The 20,231-nt window shown below is 42.7% G+C and overlaps 1 protein-coding gene across 3 annotated transcripts in view; it reads left to right on the top strand.

Moving 5' to 3' along the window:
- Positions 1-580: 580 nt before the first annotated feature.
- OSMR (oncostatin M receptor) overlaps positions 581-20,231 on the top strand; it is a 61,847-nt gene continuing 42,196 nt past the window's right edge. The window contains exons 1-2 of one of the 3 annotated variants that reach the window (XM_053591888.1): positions 581-754; positions 19,533-19,618. In XM_053591888.1, coding sequence (XP_053447863.1) covers positions 19,546-19,618 — 73 coding nt within the window. In that variant the 5' untranslated portion in view covers positions 581-754; positions 19,533-19,545. Of the gene's footprint in view, positions 755-1,328; positions 1,391-19,532; positions 19,619-20,231 lie in introns of those variants that run through there. The other 2 variants (XM_053591906.1, XM_053591897.1) reach the window with 2 other exon arrangements.

Raw genomic sequence — 20,231 nt, 5'->3', positions numbered from 1 at the left:
GCAGAGCGTTCCCACAGGACCGGAGCAGGGAGGAGGAGGATGCCAGGGATTTGCTGAGACGCATTTTCACTGCTTTGAACACCAAGTGGAAACAGGGCCACAAGTTTGGCAAAGGACTTTTGGTTTTCTGCCGGGGAGCCCAGGGTTGGGACAACAAGTGGGCGGCCACAGCCCGGGCCTCGGCGGTCCCTGAGCTTCCCTCGGGTCTGGCCGTGCGGGTTTCCGAGGACGCGGCCCGCGGGGTTTCGGTTTCCACTTTTCCTTCCCAGGCCGCTCCCACTTCCTCTGCCCACCGGTCCCCGCCTCTCCGCCCAGCCTCGGTCCCGGGGCCGCTCCTCCCTCGGGGTCCCGTCTGTTTCTCCCACACCCACCCCGGGGCCAGAAGGAGAGGAATTCCTGTGGGTCCCAGGAGTGCCAAGAGTGCGCGGTAGACGGGAAATTGCAAAAGCCCTCAGCCCTCTGCCCTCCCCCGGCCTTCCCGTAACTCCCGCCCTCGGCGCTCGCCCCGCGGCTGATTCATAGCCCGGCCGGCCGCCTCTGCACGTCCACACGGCCGTCCGGCCCGCCGTCCGAGGAGTCGCCGGCCCGCGCGCGGCCTGCGCCCCCGCGCCCCGCGCGCCTCCCTCGCCGGGACGGTGCGCACGGGCGAGCGCGGCGAGGAGCGGGGAGGAGCCGCACCGCCAGCCCTGGGACTCACGTCTGCGCCGACAGACCCGGCGCTCCGAGGGGTCCTCGCCCCCGGCCCGCCCGCCCGGTGGGTACCGATCACAGACTAGTTGCTCGTAGAGCGCTTCTAAGTTCACCGTCCGTCGCCTCTTTCTAAAGTGGTGGGGGAATGTTGTTGAATTAAATCCCTGTGTGACCTGCTTTTGCCTCTCCCAGGACTCGGTGTGGGGCTCCTCGCGGCGCTTGGCCTCTTCCCCTGCCACCCTCAGTCCCCCCCCGACAGAGCCATTTCTCTGCGCCTCTGTGTCTCTCTCTCTCCACCCTGTGCTGTTTAGACGAGCAGGTGGGAGGAGCTCACGCACAGGTGGGATGAGGAATTCCTGGTGACTCCGCCGTCATGGACACTTACCTTCTCCAGCCACAGGCACGGAAGTACCCTCCTCCCCCAATCCACACTATAGACTAGAAACGTAGGCATGGAGGGTTCAGTGACTCGTCCAAGGCCATAGGGCTAGCTGAGCCTGCCCTGAGAGCAGAGCCCAGGCCAGCGGTCGACGTTTTTCCTGCTACTCCTTAACCTGCCCTCTGTCCACCCACCCACGCATCCACCTTTCGGTCCTGCCGGTGCGTGGCGGGAGGCACAGTGCTAGGTGCTGTGGAGAGGGGCTTGCTCACAGGCCTGCCTGGAAATCACTTCCTGAACAAGCTATTCTACCCCAGAGAGGTAAATATGGGGGTCTGTAAGTGTGTAGGCAGAGAAGACAGAATCGAATGTGGAACATTTAATTTAAAAAGGCACTCTTTTAAATGGAGAGTTTAAGGAGAAGGAGAAAGAAATTTGGGTCTCATTCCCAAATCTAAAACTAACTTGGTCAAATTACTTATGTTCTCTCAACCTCAGTTTCTTTTTTTGCAACCTCAAACTCTTGGGTTTAAGAGACTCTTGCGTCAGTCTCCCAAGTAGCTGGAACTACAGGCGCCAGCCACAGTGCCGGGGTATTTTGTTGTTGTTGTAGTTGTCATTGTTTGGCAGGCCCAGGCTGGGTTCGAACCGCCAGCCCTGGTGTATGTGGCCGGTGCCCTAATCACTGAGCTATGGGTGTGGAGCCTCAGCCTCAGTTTCTTAACTAAAAAATAATGGTGGCTCATACTTAATACAGACTATGACTAAGCATTTCACATAATGGTAGCTCATTTAGGCTTCACCAATAAGGAAGGTACTAGTTTTGTCATTCTTATTTTATCACTGAGGCCCAGAGAGAGGTTTAACAGCTTGTCTATGGTCACACAGCTGACAGGTAGCAGAATCAGGCTCCAGCTTTGGAGTCTGCTCGTAACCACTATGCCATACCTCAAGTTCTAGCACCGTTTTCCGAGTGGGCCTTGGCTGGAGGTGGAGTTTCATTATTGTTCTGCTTTATCTCTATCCTGAGCTGCTTTAAAATGTATTCTGAGACTACAAGATTAAAGGGTCCCCAAAGGTCAGAGTGGCCTCTGGTAGCTCCCAAACTCAGCTGTGTCTGAGCATCAGTGCTGGGTATTTTCAAAGCACTGAACTCTAGTCACAGCTGTTGAGAATCTTCAGGGAGTGCTCAGTTTGGTGTCTCCTGGAAGTATCCAGTATCGTTAGAATGCGTCCAGTGGCATGAAGCTCACCTCCTAACATTTTATTGTTGGACAGAGTTAATTCTTCTTCTTCTGTCTTCTTGTAATTTACATCTGGGCCCCCGTTCTGCCTCCTTTTGTCCCAGCAAAGGTGTCTAAGCCTCTTCTACCAAAGGGAGCTTTGAGGTGGTCAGCAGGGACTCCAGCACCACACTGGGAAGAAGACCTCTTACACACTTGGCCTTCTTCCCTCTGCTCTTTTCTTTAACCTGAGCAGAACAGGAACATGGACAGGGACGCAGTGGGTGTTCCAGATCTCTACAGCTTTTGTAACCCCTCTGTCCTGAGAAAGGAACCAAGTCAGGAAGACCATTAGGTTTTGTAAGAGGAATCAGTGATTACTGTATTTGACATAAGGAAAGAGTTTGTTTTCCTTGTGGAACTGGGCTGGGGCGTTTGTTGGCTTACAGTAGAAGGAAAACTTGGTGAATGTTGTCTCACTCACTTACAGGAACAGCGAGCCTTGGCCTTGCTTTCCCTGGGGGAGGATGTCCTTCATGATTAAGAACAAAAAGTGTGTTAAATGGGAAAAAACAAAACAAAACAAAAAAAATATCATGGCCTTGCTAGAGAAAATCCCTCCTCCAAGCAGGCTTCTTCGTAGCTGTGTAAAGTGAGATTCTCGATTCCAACGGCCGTGTCCTCACAGCCTTCCTTCCCTCTTCATTTTAGTTCCACTGGTTCTTCAGTATTATTTGCTCCAGAGTGTGTCTTATTTTTATGTTGTAAAAATAATACAAGTTACGGCTGGGTATGGCAGTCCACACCTATAATCCTAGCACTTTTGGAGGCCAAGGCAGGAAGATTGCTTGAAGCCAGGAATTAGGAAAAGCCTGAGCAATGTAAAGACTCCCATCTCTAAAAATAGAAAAAATTAGCTGGGCATGGTAGTTATGCACCTGTAGTCCCAGGTACTTGGGAGGAATGCTTGAACCAGGAGTTTGAGGTTTGTGGTGAACTATGGTGACACCACTACACTCTAGCTTAGGCAACAGAGTGAGACTCTATCTCAATAACAATAGTAATACAAGTTATGACTGAACATATTCTCATTCAAACAATATTAAGTACATGGAATGAAATGTAGAAGTCCCATCACCACCTTACTCTCATTCAGAAGAGAGGTTAAGTTTGGTAAATACTACTCCAAGATTTTTTTCTTTTCTACAGATTTGTATCATAGGTACACACACACACACACACACACACACACACACACACGTGTTTTTAAATATGTAAATGAGATCTAGGGCGGCGCCTGTGGCTCAAAGGAGTAGGGTGCTGGCCCCATATGCCGGAGGTGGCAGGTTCAAACCCAGCCACAGCCAAAAACTGCAAAAAAAAAAAAAAAAAGTAAATGAGATCTTACAAATCATTGTGCAGCTTGCTTTTTCACTTTCCAAGACTTAGAGATTTTTTCCATACCTCTTTTGTTAATGGTTACATATTATTCCAAAGTAAAATAGAATATAATTTATCTGTCCTTTCCCTTACTGGTGGACATTTAGGTTAAAGTTATTCAGCATTGGCACATCGAAATGTCAGGGAAGATCATATATCCATTATTGTGCTCAAGTGTGAGTATGTTGGTGGAATAGAATACTGGGAGACTGATAGTCTAAGGCAGTGGTTCTCAACCTTTCTGATGCCGCAGTGTATTTTCATTGTTAAAAGGGGTCGCAACCCCCAGGTTGAGAACCGCTGGTCTAGGGGTTTGCCCATTTTTCTATTTGATAGGTCAACCCTTCACATTGTACCACCCCATCTCCCACGTGTATTATTGTAAACTCGGTGCATGAGAATCTGTTTCCCCCTATCCTTCTTTTTTTTTTGCAGCTTTTGGTTGGGACTGTGTTCTGTGTTTGGACCCAGCACCTCCGGCATAAGGGGCCAGCGCCCTACTCCTTTGAGCCACAGGTGCCATCCATCCCCTTATACTTCTTTTTTTTTTTTTCAAGCAAACTTCAAAACTTATTCATGAGATATTTATTAAAATAACACATTTAGGGAAAAAAATCAATACAATGTATATCATTACTGAAAACTGTATACCATCATACAAAAAAGGATTTTTTTCTGGGAAGCTGATGACTAATTTATGGCAAGTTTCACTTTCAGAAATAAAATCACAGAATAACACAATGTAATTCAATCTTAAAGGCTGGCATGCTGAGCAAGGAATGTTCTTATTCTTTGTAGGAGTTCCTTCTTTACACTGTCAGGTACCAGGGCTCTGCCTTTTGGAGTGATTTCAGCCACTAAGTCATCAACAGTAACGTGTTCTAGTCCTTTTTCTTTAATTACCTCTTTACAGTGTGCCTTCAATTGATCCTTCCAGCCACATTCAATTAATTTAGCTCTCAGCAACTCTTTGAGGTGTAGACCAGCTGTTCTTTTTAACTTTCAAATCTGGAAAATGAGTGAAACTCAATATAACATTTTAATTTGCATTTTGTTGATTACTACTATAATTAAATAGCTCTATATATTTATGCATCATTTGTGTTCTTCTGTGAATTACCTGTTCCTTTCCTTTGCTCATTTTTCTATGGAGTTGGTTCATACCGTTCACTCATTTTTCTGTTGAGTTGTAGAAGCTCTGTACCTACTCTAGATCTTAATCTTTTTCTGTTATATATAATGCAAATATTTTTCTTCTAGCATAATGCTTGTTTTCCCCAATTTTTTATTGTGACAAAATACAAAAAAAATTGCCATTTTAACTATGTTTTAGTGTTCAGCTCAGTGGTATTTAGCACATTCACACTGTGCTGTTACCACCATCCATCGAGTGCTCTTTTCATTTGCAAAACTGAACATCAATGCCCATTAAATAATAACTTACCATTTCCTCCCAGCCCTTCTCCTTTCTTTTTGAAGTTGACTACTCTGGATACCTCATATAAATGGAATGATACAGCGTTTGTCTTTTTGTGACTGGTTTATCTCAGTGTAATATCCTCAAGATTCATCCATGTTGTAGTAAGGATCAGAATTTCCTTCATTTTTAAGGCTAAGTAATATTCTATTGTATGTGTATACTACGTTTTGCTTATCTCTTCATAATGCTTTTTGTTTTTAACTGTCTTTTTGCTGCACAGAAGTTCCAAACATTGTTGAATCAACTCAGCAATCTCAAGATTTCTATGTTTTATCTAACTTGGGCCAATCTTTTCTCCTAAAAATTATTTTTAAAATTATTTTCTTTTCTTTTAGTTTTTATATTTATTTCTTTAAAACATCGGATTTTTAATAAGGTAAAAGGTAAAGATATAACAATTTTTTTCTAAAGTTGCAGGCAGTTGACCCAATACTATCTATTTAGTAGTCAATCTTTTTTTTTCAATGCTTTTGAAGTTGAATTTATTTTATAATAAAACCATTATAAAATTATTATAAAATTTATTTTATAATAAATATATAAGGTCTGTTTCATGACTATTCTGTTCATTGTTCTTTTTTTTCCACTCTTTTCTTATCCCAATATTACTCTGAATTAAATACTATATACTTTTATGGTGTTTTTCTATCTAGTAGTGTATATTTGTATTTTTTCGAAAACTATTACAAATGATTCTTTTTTTTATGTTTTTTCAGGATGACCCTCGAACATTTTTTTTTTTTATGAGTGATTATGCACTCTTGGCTTTTTCTTTTTTTTAACTTTATTCAAATTAATATGAAGGTACAATACTTAGGTTACATTGTTCTCACTTCCAGGATAAAGTTCCAGTTGTAAAAGAGCCCCTCACCTAGGGGGCATGTTTTACACCCTCACAATCTCTCAGTTAGGTAAGATCCCCCTCATGCCTTCCCTCCTTCTGCTATAAATCCTCACCTCTCCCCCCTACCACTTCCCTCTACCCCCAAACTGGACTATAGGAGTGTTTCATTGTTCTTAGGAACATATAATTGTTTACACATCAATTTCACATTAGTATGGAGTACACTGGATATTTATCTTTCCATTCTTGCAATACTTTACTAAGAAGAATGTATTTCAACTCCATCAAGGTAAATGTAAAAGATGTAAAGTCTCCATCTTTTTTAATGGCTGCATAATATTCCATGGTACACCTATACCACAGTTTGTTAATCCATTCATGGGTTGATGGGCACTTACGTTCCTTCCACGACTTGGCAATTATGAATTGAGCTGCAATAAACATGTCTTTGTGGTAAAATCATTTATGTTCTTCTGGGTAGATACCTAGTAATGGGATTGCAGGGTTAAATGGAAGGTCTACATTTAGATCTTTGGGGATTCTCCATACTTCTCTCCAAAAGGGCTGTATTAGTTTGCAATCCCACCAGCAGTATAGAAGTGTTCCCTTCTCTTCACATCCACACCAGCATCTGGTGTTTGGGGACTTAGTGATGTGGGCTAATCTTGCTGGGGTTAGATGATATCGTAGAGTGGTTTTGATTTGCATTTCCCAAAACACCAGATACAAATGATTCTCCTACATTTTTCTCTTTAAAAATAGCTCAAGTTTAACAAAATCATAGTTTTTCTTAGGATTTTATTGGACTTTTAATTGTTAGCAATTTTTTTTTTACATCTTAATGTCCATTCTAGTATGAGCTTCACGCTCCGAGGAAGCTGCGCTATGCAGACTTTGGTGAGTGGCTTACCTGGTTTCAACTAATGGCTTCACATCAGATTAATGTGTCAATTTGGACAAGTTACTTTTAACCTTTTTTATTCTTAATTTCCTCCCTTGCATATGGGAACCATAGTAGAATCCTTTTCATAGTGTTACTGTCAGGATTCAATTAATAAATACATTAAGACACTGAGCAAAGCCCCTCACAGAGTTAGCATCTAATACTGCTAGCTGGCATCATTTTCATATTTATCTTTATATATTTCTCTATGCGTTGCAGAATGCCTTATTAGTAGTAGGAACCAGTAAATAGTTTCTTTTATTTGTTGATAGAATCCTAGGAGACAAAAATATGTAATAATATTAAATATAGTAATAATGTAATATTAACATAATATTAAATATACTAGTGCTTCTTAAACTTTAATGGGCATATGAATCACCTGGGGATCTTTTAAAAATGCAAATTTTTATGTAATAGTCTGTGGCATGGCCTGAGATTTTGCATTTCTGATAAGCTGCCAGGTGGTATCAATACTGTTGGTCCTTTGTCCACACTTTCAGGATATAGCTTTTCTCTTATTTCAAATTATGTTGGTAGTGATAGTATTTTCTATTTATGATCAAAGTATTTGATATATTTATAAATTGCTTTCTTTTAAAATTATATGCTAAAGAATTGAGCTAGTGCTGGTTCCCTTTCTTCATTTCCTCTTCCCTTTTACCCTCCCTTTTTTCCTTCCTTCCTGTGTGTGTGTTTGTATGTTTGTGTTTAAAGAAGGAAGGTTAGTGAAAACACTAAGTATACCATCTAGTTCTATTCTTAAATCTGAAATCATTGAGGTAATTGACTATCTGGATTATTTTAAACTGTTGACTTAAGGTGAAGATAGTCACGTAAAGTACGTCCAGTCTGAGAATGACATCTAAAGTCAACTGAAAGAAAAGTCACAATTGCAAGTGGTTTAGCAAATAGAAAAATGTATGCCACGAATAACACTTGGAAAACTAATAGCACAAAAACAACTCTTAGGAAATAGACAGTGAGGTTCCCCTGTTTGTGTGTGAGCCTACTTTTGAGATGGTCTAGATCAGGGGTCCTCAAACTTTTTAAACAGGGGGCCAGTTCACTGTCCCTCAGACGTTGGAGGGCTGGACTATAGTTTAAAAAAAAACTATGAACAAATTCCTATGCACACTGCACATATCTTATTTTGAATTTAAAAAAAAGGAACAAATACAATATTTAAAATGAAGAACTAAAGTTAAATCAACAAACTTACCAGTATTTCAATGGGAACCAATGGCCTGCTTTTGGCTAATGAGATGGTCAATGTCCGGTTCCATATTTGTCACTGCTGGTCGTAACAAGTGATGCAAGTGTGCATCAGTTAGTCCTGAGACTGAGAGGAGGAGTCGAGAGACAGAGAGGAGGGGAGTTGGAGAGTGCGGCGCACATTCCACACATGCCCTCTGCGGGCCGGGAACAGTCCACTGCTCAGCAGGACAGGCAGCGTTGGCAAAAACACTGCTGCCGGATAAATGTCCTTAGTGGGCCGCATATGGCCCACGGGCTATAGTTTGAGGACCCCTGGTCTAGATCAACAAACTATCCTTTCCTGAGTAAATTTTGAACACATTGTGTTAACTCTTGGCCAGCTCTCTCTACTACCAGTCTTCCTAATGGGGGATTTTGAAAAAGTTAACTTCATAAACGTATGCACCTCAGTGTGCCCATCTTTTAGAAGGGATGGCAATGTGCTTTTCTACTCAAGATACTGGTTACTTTTTGTATTTGGAAAATACACACTATTAAAGTATCTGCATACTCTCAAAAGCTAAGTGCTTGCATTTTTGTACAGAAACACATAACACCTTCCTAGGCTAATCCAGTACCTAAACATTACTAACCCATTCCAGGTCTGTTCAGTAGCTGTGGTATTTGAATCATAACACACTGTCAACTAGTTTAATACTGTTGGGGTATATGATTCAAGTATGAGGTATGGAAATGATGGGATTGGCACTGCTACTAGATGGAACCCAATCTATATAGAACACATGCACACACGCGTTTTAAAGAATGTTTTACGCTGTCGAATCACATCACTTGCAAGGAGTTAATACACAGTTTCTCTTATCCTGCCCGCCGCCCTCCTCTGTCCCAGCCGTGCATGGTGTAATGGCTCAGAGGTGAGTGTGTCTTTTGAGGCCAGTTAAGATCTTTCAAGTTGAAGACAGCAAGACAAATAGACACGGAAGAGACTGAACTGGGGAAAGCACTTGAGAGCAATACAGGGAAAGGGGGCAGGAGTGGGCAGAGAGGCCCTCCAGACCCTGTGCAGGCCTGACCCCTATGATAGAGGTTGGGGAAGGGAAGGTGGGAAGGAGTGGCTTCCAGCTGCAGTGCAATTCTGAGAAAGTTTTGGCTGGGCCAAGCGGTAGCTCCTGATCAAAGTAGCCCATTACAGCCCATGTCAAGTGAAAAGGCTTCTCTTAATCACTGGCTAGAAGCAGCCCCTGGGTGTGAATGAGCTGGAGATCCCAAGGGGCAGTGGCTGGAGGCTGTCAGTCATCTGTGCTCTCCTGAAGGCAGCTCTGAGTGGCACAGCTGCACGGTAGCCACACTTCTCTTTCAGGGATGTTCTTGTGCACACACTAGTCTGAAACTTGCTTTTTCAGCAAATATTTTGGAATATTCTTCCAGGTCCACACATGGATCTAGTTCCTTCTTTTTAACAGTTGCAAAGTTGTCCTTTGTAGAAATGCACAATAATTGTATTTTTTTAGTTCCTTGGGATGGAATTTTGGATTGTTTTAAATCTTTTCTCTCAACGCACACAATGCTACAATGAAAAGTTGTTAAATATCTATCTCTTTATACTATCAACTGGGCAACATTTCAGAAATCGAATTATGTCTGGATCAAAGGAAATGCCATAAAATTCGTAGATATGGCCAAAGTGACCTTTATAAAGTTGTACTCTCTGATTATTAGTGAGTAACAATCCTTATTTCTGTTAACTCTTGCCAGTGTGAGGTCTTAAGAGCATTTTAAGCTTTGCCAATTGAACACTACATACATATACAGACACACAGTTACAGATTTAATTTGCAGGACTTTTTGTTTTTTTTTCTGAGACAGAGTCTCACTTTGTTGTCCAGGCTAGAGTGCAGTGGCATCATCACAGCTCACCACAACCTCAAACTCCTGGGCTCAAGTGATCCTTCTGCCTGAGCCTTCTGAGTAGCTGGGAGTATAAGCACACACCAACACACCCAGCTAATTTTTCTGTGTTTTATAGAGACTCAGGCTGGTCTTGAACTGCTGGCCTCAAGCACGCTTCTTGCCTTGTCCTTCCGTTAAGGAGCCCAAAAGAGGGGTGCTCCGTTGCTTCCAGCACAGAAAGCCAGTTACGGAGACAATGAGGGTTGTTGAGGAAGAAAGGATTTATTACAGGAAGAAAGGATGTGTCAAGTGGGAGGGGGGAGGAATGGACCACCTTAAATCTGCCTCCCTGACACCAGGGGTTGGGAGCTTTTCTATAGGTTAAGTGAATGACGCACAAGGGGAATGAGGGTCCTGGCATGTTTGGGTGGGGTGCAGGGCCCACCAGTGCAGGGAGGAGTCGTGTTAGTATGTACATCCCATGGACAAAAAATGGTGGCTAAGTCCCTTCCCAGTTGGGGATTTTAGTAATATAACAACCTAGGGGTTAATATTGGTCCTTCTTTCAGCCTTGTGTGCAAGTGGGTTGCAGGGAGTAGGTCACTCAGCATGTTCTTGGGCACAATCTGTGGTAGGGTGTCTCTTCTCTTCCCTGGACAAACAGCTGGTGTGAGGATCTGTAGTTAATCATGTGGCTGCAAGGAGGATCTGCCGTTTCTGGAAAAGAAACTCAATAGGGAATATGTCAGTGCAAAAGAAAAAGAAAGTTTTGCTCAGCAAATCTTACTGAAAACATAAGAGAACTACAAAAAAAAAAAAAACCCAAAAAACACTATAAAAATATTTTCTAGCTCATGGAGCTATACTCCCAAAGTGCTAGGATTATAGGCATGAGCCACCATGCCGGGCCTGTGCGTCTTTAATTCTTAGGGATCTTGCCCAGTTTTTCTTTTTAGGGTATTTGTATTTCCTTCTTTTCATGAATTACATAGTCACATTTTACTATAGAGTTGTTTTCCTTTTTTAAAAACTTATTTCTAAGAGCTCCTTATATATTAGGAATCGTTGCTCTTTGCAATATATATTGAAACTGTTACATCCGGTTATAGCGCTAACATTTTTAAATGTTGACGGCGTCAGCCTAGCTCCCTTTGTCTTTCTTGCTTATATCGTGCCTCAGAGATTACACCAATACTCACCCATGTTTTATTTTAGCTCTTGGGAGGGTTTAATTTCGTTTATGTGGAATTTTTTCTGCTGAAGGCAGTGAGGCAGTAGCATTAACATTAACTGGACTTACCGTCTGTATTCTCAGAATCCCATTTATTCCTGATGCCTGTGTTAGGAAGTACATTCTTTTATTCTCCTCATTTTACCGAAAAGGAAATTGAAAACTCGAGGGGTTAAATAACTCGTCTTTAGCTGTGCAGTCATGGACCGGACTAGGGATTTGACCCTAGGCAGTCTCGCGTCACAGTCTGTGTCTTTAACTGCTACACCCTCCTTTTCCCACTGGCTGTTGTTCCAGTGCCGTTTGGAGGAATAATGTATGTTCTTTCAAATGATTTAAAGTGTCACCTCGAACATATGCTGTACTAAATTCCTACATACTTTTTGGATCTAGAAGAGTCCCTGAATTCAGGTTTTCCATTTCCTTCTTTGGCTTCCTTACCACTTAGACCAGCAGTTCTCAACCTGTGGGCCACGACCCACAGAAACTGTATTAAAGGGCCACGGCATTAGGAAGGTTGAGAACCACTGACTTAGACACTCAGCTTTAATCCTAGCTAAATGTCACAAATTACTGAAATCTTTCATTGCTTTAAAAAAAAGTCAGTTGTGCATGAGCTAATCTAATCCTCTAGATCAGGGTTTACCTTACAAAAGTGGTAGAAACACTCAACTGTTATCCACTGGGTGGTTTAGAAGGGTGGGGCTGGGGGAGAAGCGCTAGAAGCTTCTGTGGGGTAGCTCTGGCTGTGAACCTTGAAGAGGAAGGGAATTGGAGCAGAGCCAAAGCTGGTAGGTAAACAATCCTCGGTGTAAGGGCAGAGGCCATCTTCAAATATAAATAATAGTGCTCTTTAAAAAAAGAAATAAAGGTAACTGGGTGGCACCTGTGGCTCAACGGAGTAGGGCGGCAGCCCCATATGCTGGAGGTGGCGTGTTCAAACCCAGCCCTGGCCAAAAACTGCAGAAAAAAAGAAAGAAAGGTAACAGAAACAGAAGATTCTGGAGAACGTCCTGGCAGTGGCAGGCAACTCTCTGTACTGCTGCATGGAACTCTTTTATGAACTCACACACCCACATACAGGAATCCTCCGGGAACAGCTGCTTCTTTAAAACAGCATTTACATGTGACATCATCAAGTTGCCAAGCCAGTTTTGAAGGAATTTGCAACACACCCACGTTCTTGGGAAGCAAATGACTGTTATCATGCTACTTCTTATGGGGATTATTTGTGAAGAAATTTTCCGGGAATAAATATGTCGTTGCTGATAGTACAAGAAGTGCTGGTGAGGAAGGGCAGACTCATACCCAATTGTTTTTTTTTTATGGGCATCTTCTCATAGTTTATTCCTGCCCCACAGTTTTTTTTTTTTTTTATTAAATCATAGCTGTGTACATTAATGCAATTATGGGGTACAATGTGCTGGTTTTATATATCATTTGAAATATTTTCATCAAACTGGTTAACATAGCCTTCACTGCATTTTCTTATTGTGTTAAGACATTTATATTCTACACTTAGTAAATTTAGCATGTACCCTTGTGAAACGCACCGTAGTTGTGTTCCCACCAATTACCTCCCTTCACTCATCCTCCCCTCCCTTCCCTTCCCTTTCCCCATATTCTTGGGCTATAATTGGGTTATAGCTTTCACATGAAAGCTATAAGTTGGTTTTGTAGTAGGGCTGAGTACATTGGATACTTTTCTTCCATTCCTGAGATACTTTGCTGAGAAGAATATGTTCCAGCTCCATCCATGTAAACATGTAAGAGGTAAAGTCTCCATCTTTTTTAAGGCTGCATAATATTCCATAGTGTACATGTACCACAATTTATTGATCCATTCATGGGTTGATGGGCACTTGGGCTTCTTCCATGACTTAGCAATTATGAATTGGGCTGCAATAAACATTCTGGTGCAAATTTCTTTGTTATTCATACCCATTTTAAAGTACTGTTTTATGATGCCTTTGGTATTTCTGCTGAGTGATCTCTAAGGCACCTCGGCTGAGAATGATGTGTTGCAGAGAGACGAGATTTAAATCTGAAGTTCTACAAAGTGAGCGGGCAGGTTTTCTCTCTTTCCCATTTTCCCCCGGAGAAGGAATGTCAATGTGAGACACTGAATTAAGTAATATTTGGGAACACCAGTAAAAGAGGGAAGGCCTGAAAAGGAATCTGTTTTCATAAAATAAGACTAAAAGCAAAGAAGAGAGAAAACTGGTACCAATTTTAATTCATCCACCAAATATTTACTGGGTGGGAACTGAGTTCTGGGACAGTGGCAGAGAATGGGAAATAAGACTCAGGCCTGCACACCGGTGGTGCCTCGTGTGGCTGGAAACGATGGAGCTCTGAAAAATAGACTAAAAGGAACAGATTTGGGGGAAAGCCAAAGTAATGTGGATGAGGCAGGAAAGGTTTTTCTGGTGGAGTGTATTTTGGTGCTCTCACAGGGTCACCTCTGTGCCCATTGCCCGTGTTTCCTGGTCCTCTCGCAGGGTCACCTCTGTGCCCACTGCCCGTGTTTCCTGGTCCTCTCGCAGGGTCACCTCTGCCCCCGCGGCCTGTGTTTCCTGGTCCTCTTACAGGGTCGCCTCTGCCCCCGCGGCCTGTGTTTCCTGGTCCTCCCGCAGGGTCGCCTCTGCCCCCGCGGCCCGTGTTTCCTGGTCCTCCCGCAAGGTCACCTCTGCCCCCGCGGCCCGTGTTTCCTGGTCCTCCCGCAGGGTCGCCTCTGCCCCCGCGGCCCGTGTTTCCTGGTCCTCCCGCAGGGTCGCCTCTGTGCCCGCCACCACGTCTTCTGGTGCTGCCTGCTGGCTGCCTCCACTCTGCCACACCTGCCCCTTATTATCCCTTGACTTTGCCACGTGCTCCCCCAGCTCATGGTCTGCAGAGTGTGCTCTGTCACCTCCAGGTCTGTCACTGTGTTAGTCAGCGTCCCATAGGGCGCAGTCAGCACTCTGGGAACAGCGTAACACGAGGAGGCTTCATGCGCAGGTGTGGAGTCAGGACCACAGGGGGCTTGGAGGCAGCTGACTGGAGTCGTTGGTGTCTGTGTTTTCCACACAGCGCCAGGCGTAACAACTGTCCGTGAGGCATTTCCCAAAGAGGGCTCCACAGGGGTCTCTGGGATGGTCTTCAGGCTACTGACTTGTGTTTACGAGTTTTTTTTCTTTTATTTCAGATTAATATGAGGGTACAAAGGTTTAGGTTACATTGTTTTCAGTCCTAAGGTAAGGTTCAAGTTGTAGTCAAGCCCTTTACCTGGGGGGTGTGCTGAACACCCTCACATTGTGTCTTTATTTTTTTGTTTGTTTTTATTTATTTATTTTTATTATTAAATCATAGCTGTGTACGTTAGTGCAATCAAGGGGTACAATGTGCTGGTTTCATATACAATCTGAAATATTCTCATCAAACTGTTCAACGTAGCCTTCATGGCATTTTCTTAGTTACTGTATGTAGACATTTGTATTCTGCCTTTAGTAAGTTTTTATGTAGACATTTGTATTCTGCCTTTAGTAAGTTTCTCCTGTACCCATTCTAAGATGCACCATAGGTGTGGCCCCACCCATTACCCTCCCTCCACTAAAACCTCCCCCCTCCATTCCCCATTTCTTGGCCCTTTCCTCATAGTCTTGTGCTATAGTTGGGTTTAAGCCTTCATGTGAAAGCTATACTTTAGCTTCATAGTAGGGCTGAGTACATTGGATACTTTTTCTTCCATTCTTGAGATACTTTACTAAGAAGAATATGTTCCAGCTCCATCCATGTAAACATGAAAGAGGTAAAGTCTCCATTTTTCTTTAAGGCTGTGTAATATTCCATGGTATACATGTACCACAATTTGCTAGTCCATTCGTGGGTCGATGGGCACTTGGGCTTCTTCCATGACTTAGCAATTATGAATTGGGCTGCAATAAACATTCTGGTACAGATGTCTTTGTTATATTGTGATTTTTGGTCTTTTGGGTATAAACCTAGTAAAGGAATTATAGGATCGAATGGCAGGTCTATTTTTAGATTTCTAAGTATTCTCTAAACATCCTTTCAGAAGGAACGTATTAGTGTGCATTCCCACCAGCAGTGTAGAAGTGTGCCCTTTTCTCCACATCCACGCCAACATCTCTGGTTTGGGGATTTTGTTATGTGGGCTACTCTTACTGGGGTTAGGTGATATCTCAAAGTAGTTTTGAAAAAAAACTCATCATCCTTAATCAGAGAAATGTATTTACAAGTTTTGATAAACTTTGTAGATTTTACCAGAAGGTGTTTGTGTAACAGCTGGGTCCTTCTGCCCAGGATCCTTAGGTGGCCAGGGACCTGAAACCGTGGAGGTGCCGTTGTTAAGTAACACTGGGAATGACAGTCCCTTTGCTCCCGGGCAGGCAGTGGCTGCTGTGTCACGCTTGCCACCCGCCCCCACATGTGTGGAACAGGGCGTGTCAGATCTAATGACAGACAGAGGAGCACACCTGATGTTCACCTCCTGGGAGTCACAGCTGACTTGTGGGACAGCAGTGGGATGGGAAGGAATTCCAGACAAGACTATCCTGATGAGTCTCAAAGTGCTACCCCAGCCATACAAACGCGTCTCTCGTAAATACCCACATTTTCCTCCTCCCTGTGTTGCGTGACAACTTTTACTCTCTCATTTCATCTCACTCTTATGTGGCATGTGGCTGCTCATTTTTAGTTGTTTAAGTTTTTCTGCCCCTGTGATTTGTTAACTTGTTACATGTAAAATATCTGATTTACTAAGAAAACTTCAAATTTCTGAAAACAATTTAAATTGTCATTTCATCAAGAAAACGTTTGCCAGCACACAGGTCACCCTCTGCATCACCTGGTTTTAAATCTATGAGATGAGATCTCCTGTCAGGGGACCCTTGCGTTCCTCAGGAGATGCTGACGTGAGAGGATGAGATACCAGCGCTGCGGAACAGCAGCGATGTTTGAAATTACACAGTGTCGGACACTCCGCTCTGGGTATTTCTCCTTGACTTCCTCTTGGTTGTGAGTAGAAACTGTTTCCTATTGGCTTGGTTTTCCCCTGGCTTTGATATTCAGTTGGAATAGGAACATATTTGAAGGCTTTTAGTTAACTTTTACTTTTTTGTAATTGATATATAATAGTGCACATCTCTTAGGTATACATTGTATACTGATCAAATCAGGGAGGGTAGTGTATCCATGTAACTTAAAACGTGTCCTTTCTTTGTGATAACATGTAAAATCCTCTCTTCCAACTATCTTTTTAAAATTTTGTATGATTGATACGTAAGAGTTATATACGTTTATGAGGTAAATGTGATATGCTATTTGATACATATCATGTATAAAGATCAAATCAGGATATTTATGATGTTTATCATCTTCAACATTTATCATTACTTTGCATTGGGAGTATTGCAAATCTCTTCTAGCTGTTTGGGGATTTTTGTTTGTTTGTTTTTTCAGCGTAATAAAGGGAAATTTTATTTACAAAGAACAAAGGGCAAGTTTAGAGACACTTCCAAAGACAGTTGGCGGTGGTCCCTCTCATGGAAGAGAAAAGGTGAGAGAGACCTCTCCGAATATACGCTATTCTGCTGTTGCTAAGGTGCTACAGAGACCTCTCCGAGCTATTTTGAAATACCTGCTGTACTGCTGTTGCTAACTGTAGCCGCCTTACTGTGCCACTGAACAGTCACACTTATTCTCCCACCCTTAAACTGCATTTTTGTATCCATTAAGCAGCCTCTCTTCAACCCTGCCCCACCCTTCCCGCCTCTGGGACCTGTAATTCTACCTTCTACCTCTGGGCACTCTTTTAGCTCCCACAGGTGAGTGAGAATGTATAATATTTGTCTTTCTGTGCCTGGATAATTTCACTTAACATCATGACCTCTAGTTCCATCTGTGATACTGCAAATGACAAGATTGTATTATTTTTGTGGCTGAATGGTGTTCGACTGTGCGTATATATCACATTTTCTTGATCCGTTCTTCTGTTGATGGACTTTTAGGTTAATCCCCTATCTTTACTATTGTGAATAGTGCTGCGGTGAACATGAGGGTGCAGGTGTCTCTTTGGTATACCCAAGTTCATTCTTTTGCATGAATACCCGGTAGGGGACTGCTGACTCCATGATAGTTCCATTTTTATACTTTTGAGAAACCTCCGTACTGTTTTCATAATGGCTGTACTAAATCACATTCCTTCCAACAGTGTATAAGAGTTCCCTTTCTATACATCCTCACCAGCATTTGTTATTTTTTGTCTTTTTTGTAATAGCCATTCTAACTAGGGTTACTGACCATTCTAATTATGTTTCTGATTTGCACTTCCCTGATGATTACTGTGTTGAGCGTTTTTTCATATGCTTATTAGCTATTTGTGTGTCTTCTTTTGGGAAACATATGTTTGGATTCTTCCCTTTTTAATGAGATTATTTGTTTTATTTGCTGTTGACTTGGAGTTCCTTGTAAACTCTAGATATTGGTCCCTTGGAGGATGAATAGTTTGCAAATATTTCATTTTATAAGTTGTCTCTTTATTTATTGTTTTCTTTGCTGTCTAGTAGCTTTTTAGTTTAATGTAGTAGTTTAATTTGTCTATTTTTGTCTTTGTTGCTGATTTTTTTGATGTCATAGCCCTAAAATCTTTGCCGAGGGAATGTTCTGAAGCATTTTTCCCAAGTTTTCTTCTAGTAATTTTATTGTTTTATGTCTCCTGTCTATAATCCATTTTATGTTAATTTTATGTTAATGGTGAGAGGTAGAGGTTTAGTTTCATTCTTCTGCATATGGATGTCTAGTTTTCCCAGCACCGTTTATTGAAGAGGTGTCCTTTCTCTATGTTCTTCGAGTCTCTGTCGAAGTCATAAGGCTGCCTTTTGGCCTCTTCTAGCAATTTGCCAAAATGATGAACACAAAGAGAAAGAGGAGAGGCTCTCAATATATGTTCTGTAGACCTCTAAGAGCACATGGAGTTGTTCCTTTGGCCACATACATGTGAATCTACAAGAAGGGTGATATAAATGTCAAGGGAATGGGCACTGTTCAAAAAGGCACGTCCCAAAAATGTTATCATGGCAAAACTGGAAGAGTCTACAGTATTATCCAGCATGCCATTGGCATTATTGTAAAACAGAAATAGAGGGTGTGGATAGAGATACTTGACGATCTGGTTCACTGAATTTCTAGGTTTTGATGAAATCCAGGTGGCTGGACAGAAACAAACATCGCCTTGGAGTGAATGGTCCCATTGCCGCCCTCTGCTGAGTCAGAGTTTGAAGCAGAAAAGTAAAATTCACTGCTTCCCCTGACTAATACGTTTATTGTTCAATTAAGAACATATTAGCCCGCTTGAGGTCATCCAGGCTTGTTCTTTATGCCCTCAGATGGTCGTACTGCTCGAGTACCTGATGATTCAGTGAAACTCTTTGGCCTGCAGTTTACAGCTCTTTTCTAAGACAAGGAAGAGCGGAAATTATTTGGAACAATGAAAAACTGTCTCCTGGGAGAATATGCTGACTGTTCCTAGGTTAAATTTTAATGAGGGAGGAATGGAGGCGCTCCCCCTCACCCTGAGGAATTAATTTACATTTAGCTCTTTTAAGACTATGGTATTTATTCTTTTTCTAATCTGAGTTTATTGTTCATGTTCAACTCTTTAACCTTTCTTTACCAGCCCTTTGCTTGGTTGAATGAATTGGCTGATCAGTTGTTGATTGCCAGCAAGCCTCAGTGGCACACAGAAGTCAGCATCTGTCGCTCCCACACCTGGGGTCAGCTGCTCTTGGCTGGGGGTCCACCAGCTGCTGGCTGACCCAGGCTGGCCTCAGCTGGCGTTACCAAGGGGATTGGCTCTGTGTCATGGGTTGGCCATTTTCCTCCTGGTTCCAGAGGGGCAGCCTAGAAATGCACTTTTCATGTGGAAGGTGGAAACACAAGAGAGTAAGCAGAAACACAGATGCCTTGAGTCTCGTCTCCTGACTGGCACACTATCACTCATGCCTCGCTTGTGCACCAGAGAAGCCACAAATACACTCCTCCTGTCCTGGGACGATTCCTGTGACATGGACATGGCTGCAGGGAGGGGAGAAGAATGGGAGCCTTTTATGCCATCGTCTACCATGACTGTCTTCAAGAAACCTGATACAGTTAAAATTAAATAAAACTTTCCTTCTTTGCAATTTGTCTTTTTCAGGAAACTGGAACCTATGGCACTCCTTGCCGTCTTCCAGACAGCATGCCTCTTCACGCTGCTGTCCATGAGGGCTTGTCAGGCTGAAGGTAAGAGGTGGAAGGAACGTAAAAGAGAAAACATCATGCGGGGCACAAATGAAGTGGTGGGTGCTTTGGAGGAAAAAGTTAAACACTTCCTTTTTTCTTGGGAATTACTTGGAGTTAATGAGGAGATTTGTCAGTTTCTCAAGGCAGCGACTGCCTTAGTCTTGGCTTCCTTCGTCTTGAAGGCTCATTTTAATAAGCCCCCTGTGCCCCTGACTTCCTGGCCGGCGCCTGGTCACTGCGGGCAGTTGTGTGCACACCTCACCCTACGGAACTGACCAGTCTGTGTCACCAGGACATGGCCAGAGTAGTCTGCTGGGGACAGATGTGAGATACAACAGTATTGGCTGCTAGATTAGGACAAGTTCTGATGTCCATCTATCTACATTCTTTAAGAGCTATTAGCTTATAAAATATGAATGAAAGCAACAAAAAGTTATGAGTTTCTACTCTCTCAAGTCTTTGCTAAGTACCAAAATACTATTTATAAGTAAAGAAATAATATTTGTCACTTAGCCACTCCCCAAGGGAGGGTGTTTTGAGATAAATCAACTTTGTATTAATAAATAAGGACAATTGGAATGCAACACTTCCAAAATGTTTACGAATATTTTGA

This window comes from Nycticebus coucang, chromosome 1 (assembly GCF_027406575.1).
Source record: "Nycticebus coucang isolate mNycCou1 chromosome 1, mNycCou1.pri, whole genome shotgun sequence".
Taxonomy (NCBI): domain Eukaryota; kingdom Metazoa; phylum Chordata; class Mammalia; order Primates; family Lorisidae; genus Nycticebus; species Nycticebus coucang.
The sequence above is the reverse complement of the archived record's forward strand: the minus strand, read 5'-3'. Positions and strand labels throughout refer to the sequence as shown.